This window comes from Nansenia antarctica (assembly GCF_963989245.1).
Source record: "Nansenia antarctica genome assembly, chromosome: 3".
NCBI lineage: Eukaryota > Metazoa > Chordata > Actinopteri > Argentiniformes > Microstomatidae > Nansenia > Nansenia antarctica.
Window position 1 is genome coordinate 52,435,588 of NC_137688.1, and position 6,000 is coordinate 52,441,587.

General features: G+C 39.3%; 1 protein-coding gene across 1 annotated transcript; it reads right to left on the bottom strand.

Moving 5' to 3' along the window:
- Positions 1 to 228: 228 nt before the first annotated feature.
- On the bottom strand, positions 229 to 3,130 carry atraid (all-trans retinoic acid-induced differentiation factor; the record flags this gene model as incomplete). The annotated part of the gene is made up of 7 exons (XM_080525123.1): positions 229 to 1,018; positions 1,262 to 1,362; positions 1,492 to 1,613; positions 1,741 to 1,812; positions 1,923 to 1,991; positions 2,703 to 2,833; positions 3,041 to 3,130. The coding sequence occupies 7 exons, from the start codon at positions 3,128 to 3,130 to the stop codon at positions 914 to 916; spliced, it is 690 nt and encodes a 229-aa protein (XP_080381249.1). The 3' UTR covers positions 229 to 913.
- Positions 3,131 to 6,000: the final 2,870 nt, after the last annotated feature.

Below are 6,000 nucleotides of genomic sequence, written 5' to 3' on the forward strand. Positions count from 1 at the left end.
GCATTGTGGGTTTATGAAAGCAGTGTATGTACTACCTCGCACTACTTCAGAGAAGGCCAGGAATGGTTGAGTCTTCTGGTTTTACATTTCTCTAGCAAGCACGCGCTGGCTCTCTCAGATATGTGGTGCAGTAATGTACAAGTGGCTGTTGTTTCTGTAAATCCTTTCATATTTGTATTCACCATACAGTGGATATAACTTGAGTTCACTGATTTCAGCGTATGAAGTCTTTATTACAAGATAGAATACAAAAGGCAACCCATAGCAGCATGTTGTTATTACAGCATAATGTGTACGTACAAGAGAACATTACAACACTGATGCTGCAAGCAATGTGTTTTGCTCTTATCTCCCAAAACAATAATTTCTTATTTCTGATATGGTCTGACATTTTTTGTGGACTCAATATAGTTGCATATGCAACATAGGCTATTTTGTATTATTGCTCCTACTGAAATTCATATAGTCACATGCGTCACTTATAACGTTCCTTTGTTACAGTAACATTTCTGTAAACATGATTGGCAGAACAGACAAAAGTGTCTTATCAAATTCTGTGGAACACAATTTTATTATTTAACATTATTTTGATGTAGTAAAATGACTACAGCTTACTGAATTGAATCACTAACATGTGATAGTTGTTTGATAAAACAGCTTTAAAATACCATAAAAAAACAAGCTTGTCCAAAATATTCTTAATAAAAAAGTAATACTCACTAGTGTATGATACAATAATCTAGAACAATAAATTCACCACTATGTCCACTTAGGTCAGTTTGAAATCTCCCCAAAAATAAACATAGCTGCCTCTCAGAGATAAAACAGTCTTAAAACACAGTCCAGTGTGTCAGTTATCTTCCCTGCCATAATCTGGGAGGTCAGTCCCTTTCAAAAGGTCCCAGGTGCAAACTCAAACCGATTTGGCCTTGCGTCTCTGGGTGAGCCATAGCAGGATGGAGACCAGTACCATAAAGCCCCCGAGAGCCCCGAACACCGGGACTCCAGGGAACTCCCCCTGTTAGCAACACACACACACACATACATGTTTCTATGGCGCTTAACCAGTAAACACAGTTAATATTCTGAGGTACTATAACAATTTATGTTTGCTCTTCAATAATACATCCAAGACAAAATATGAATATATACATTGTAAACACTACTAGACAGTAAACTAGTTTTATGCCATTCTCCTAAGTGTCATTTGTCTGTATATTAGCTGGTACACCTTTCTCCTTGAAACAGGGAGGCTACTCACCTGACGAAGACACTTGTATCCATGAAAGTCGTCCATACAGCTACACTCAAACCAGCCAGGGCCATAAGGTGCACAGAAGGAGTTCTCTGAGCAATTCATGGCTGTAGATACAATGGTAAGAAAGAAATATGACAGTTGTCAGTTATAACATTGATACCAGTTCATTTGAGCATCGCAACAACGGTGACATCATTGTTTCAATAGAAGCAGAAAACATTAAAGTGACCTACACATATGTTCAGTTTGGTTGCAGAGGTTCACCTGACCCTCACAAAGGAGGTTTCCACCCTTAACCTCAATTTTCTCCCAGGATGCATTGCCTCCTGGACATTGCAAGTTTGAAGGCAAAATCCTTACAAAGCCAAAGAGAAAGAAAGCCTATGGTGTTACTATCAAACGATGAAATAAAATATGCATTTCAAGTGATGAAAGATGAAAGAGACGTAATCACAGTTGAATGGTTAATACATTGTACTTACAAAGAGCTCAGCTGATTAAAGCCTTGAAAGATGGAATCACTCAGGTTTACAATGGGGTTGAGTGACAGATCTCTGCAAGAGGAACATACAAGAGAAAGTGAAAGTTAATTAATATAGGAGAGAAGGAAGGAATCAAATCTACAATATAGCAACAAGCTCAAATATTTTGTAAATGTACATACATCATTGCAGCCATATATGCCTCATGAAGTTCCTCCACATGGGTTAAAGAACAATTTGAAAGATCCAACCTGAATAAACATGGAGACATACAGGAAATGGAGATATGAAGTGTACTGTATATAGGCACGTGCATGAACAAAGATGCATTGTACATTCATATCCCTTTCTAAATAGATTGAGGGTATTTAGATTATATTATATTCAACTGTGTTGTCATTGCAGAGTACAAGTACCAGACAACAACATGCAGTTTAGCATCTACCCAGAAGTGCAAATAGTGATATAAGAACACGACAATGATAGAGATAGGTACAGTATGGCAAGTATGGTAGTTTAGAGGTATAGCTATGTACAGTTAAGGTAGCTTATGTACAGTATCTAATATACAGATGTATAAAAGAAGCTATATCAAAGGTATGTGCAATGTGCAAAAATGTAGTATTGTAAACAGCAGTAGTGCAAAAAAGGGTAAAGAGTGTTCACATTGACCAGGGATGTGCAAACCAGCAGTAGTGCAAAGGCTACATTGGATTGTTCACTGTATCAATCAACACTAAGCCTAGAAATGTTATTTAAAATCAGATTCTAATCAAGCCTAGTCTAAAGGTGTGACTGGTATGGGACAGATTTCCCTCCTCGTTTATAACATGTTCGGGACAACTTACATGCTACAGGTGTAATATTGAGCTACATTATGTTGACAGATCACGCTTTGAATGGCTAATTACCGTCGGATGAAGAACGTGTTACTGGGTTGTTTTAAAAGCACTAATTCCTACCCAATGACGTAGTCAGCATCGGTCCTGTTAGTTCGCAAGCAGCAGCGACCGTCAACCAGACCAGACGCAGAGGCGCAGAACTGGCCCAAAGCGGTGGAATTCTGGATAATACCGCTGCAGAGATGACATACCTATTTAACACAAATACACAACACTAAGTAGGATACTGTTTACAACGAGTTTCCAAGATTAACAATAATGTAGCAGTATGCTTTCCTTAATCATAACAAATGAAATCAGATACAAACATGAATCAACGGAGAGATCCTGAACTAAATAGCATCAGCATTCCGTTCCATTTCAAGTATCATTGTTAAAGACCTCAAATAGACCATTACCTGCAATTCAGTCAGTTGACAACTCGCATAAGATAAATATATGATTAATATAACAAGTGCTGAATTCTGCTGGCTATTCCCAGCTGTCATTTTCGAAGAAGCAAGTCATATGATCGTCGTACAGTACCAGCACGTGACCATGACTGAAATCACGGCTCAGTTCCAATACGCTCACACTACGGCTCAGTTCCAATACTCTCACATGTTTCCTATGGCGGTGCAGGTACAGAATTTGAACGGTTGTCGGAATTTGATCGGGGTCCTGCCATTATAGGTGGTGGGCCGAACGCGTTTATCGCGAAGTTTATCTTTTTCCATCTACAGAGTAAACGATCTCTTACATACGATATTAAGTAATTATCTTTAGTCTATAACCATTTGTTGGCAGCTGTATTTATGTCTGAGATTTTCACAAACTAGTTTTTTAATCGTCTGTCTGCTCAGGGACATCGCTGGTCGCTCTAGTTGATAAACCAATCAGAATTCGAGTACGGCTTCATTAGGACCCCGAAATGTAAACACTGGCTGTTAACCCTAGCAACCGACTGGATGTTAACCCTAGCAACCACGGGAAAATAACGAGATGTGATGAATTATGGAGTGTTGTATGCATTTAACAAACCGAACGGACAATATTATTGCATTTTCAGATGCAAGTTGGACCAAATTTGTACATTGTTCTCTACAGTGGGTGAATCTTCACACTGCAGAAAGCCAAATTGCAGAAAGGGCTGTAAAAAAATATAACCTAGTAGACAGTTACATTCCAGATGTGCCAGCTACGGTAATATTGGCTACCATAGACAATGCTATATAATAATAATAATAATAATAATAATAATAATAATAATAATAATAATAATAATAACTTTATTTGTATAGCGCTTTTCCTGCAAACGTTGCAGCTCAAAGTGCTTTAATCATTATATAATCTTAATTTAATTATTTTGTAACTTAAATGCAATATTAAAAGCATGGGTTTTTATAATCTTAATTTAATTATTTAGTCATTTAAAGGCAATATTAAAAAGATGGGTTTTTAGTCTTGACTTGAACATATTTGCTGAGGTTGCATCCCTAATGTATATGCAGTATGCCAACATACGAAACATTGAAAGAGCCCACAAGAGAAGGGAAAAATCAGTAGGCCTACAGGAGGCTGCAGGTTTTTTATAGCAATATAAGTTATTTATAAGAACAAGATGATATAAACAAGCTAAGATATGACATGGACATTATTAACAATATGATATAAACAAGCTAAGATATGACATGAACAAGATATGAACAAGGCATCAATGGGTCAGGGTCAGCCCTGCCAGGTCAGGTCCAGAAGATGTGCAGTGCAGTCCAGGGCTGAGCATCTGGGGTTACCTTGGTAAACAGATTAGGAGAGTTTTAAATAAACTAGGCTATAACTTTGGAAGCTTTACTACTTTTGCTATTGTTGTGGGAACAGTGAGGAAGATAGACATAGGGGAAATGCTGGTCTATAGTCTGGGACCCTTTCCTGCAGCAATTGCGAACATAGATGGCTCTCTTGTGAAAACAAAGCCAAATTAATGCACTTTCTAGAAGGATCAGTAAATCCACCAGCCACCGTAGAAATCCCTGATGGCTCAACCTGGGTGTGGGATGCAATGGCACTAGTACAGGCTATGAAACCCCAAGATACATTTGGAAGATTTGCCAACAGTGCACTAATGTACCTGATCAATGCAGCCAAAGTGAGTAAATCTAAAGTGGTGCATTGTGTCCCTGACACCTACAAAACACTGAGTATAAAGAATGCAGAACGAGGTCGACGAGCAACAAAAGGATGTCAGTTGATTGATTGATTGATTGATTGATTATACTTTATTGTCCCCGAGGGGAAACTTGTCTTGGGCATGGTACTTTCATGCTTCAAGTGCAACAGAGACGATACATACAACATACAGTGGGCAAAGTAAACAACAGGACAGCAACAAACATTGAGTGACATTGGCAGCAGTTTCCACCTGGACATGGCATCATTTGGTATAAATATATATTGCACATAACCCTTCAAGTGGTGTTTTCGAATATTGCACATTGCGCAGTTGACAACAATATATTCAGCTGACCAGAAGACTTTGGTCCAAGTTCTTGGCTTGTGGCCAAAACAAAGAAAACCTACAACAGTTTCTTTTTGAGACATGGTCCAAGTCCAGGAAAAACCAAATTCAAGACATCACTTTGATTGTTGGACATGGGTCTGAGTGTCATGTGATCAGAGTCAACAGCAGTGGCACAGAACTTGAGGTTTTACCACTGCTCACACTGTTCTCAATACAGGAGGAGGCAGACACCCTGCTGTTGCTTCACTGTGAACATGCCTCACAGTATAGCTTACATGTTGTGATCAGCAGTCCTGACACAGATGTGTTTGTACTGGCTATCGCTTTCTGTAAGGAAATAGGAGCAAACCTGTACTTCCACACAGGGAAAGGGACAAACAAACACCATACACGTACAGAGAATACACAGCCATCTTGGTGATGAAGTCTCTGATGCGCTCATTGGATTTCACTGTTTCACCGGCTGTGATACAGTGAGTGCACTGCACGGCAATGGAAAAGTGAAGGCCGTAAAAACACTCCTGTCCAACAAAGAGCATTGTGCTACTTTCCAAAAGTTGGGAACAGCTTTTCAACTGCCAACAGAGCTTTATGAGGAAATTGAGGCATTTACATGCGACCTCTACGACCACAAAGGCTGTAGGGATGTACATTTAGCTAGGTGTCAAATGTTTAAGAGTGGGAAGTGCAATGACCGAAGTCTACCACTAAATAAGGATGCCTTGCACAAACATAGTCAGCGGGCAAACTACCAGGCAGCCATATACAGGAGGTCCCTTAAGAGCCAGCCAGACATCCCTCCGCCAATGAGCCATGGCTGGAAGATAGAGGGAGATTTCTTTGAGATTGACTGGATGTCCC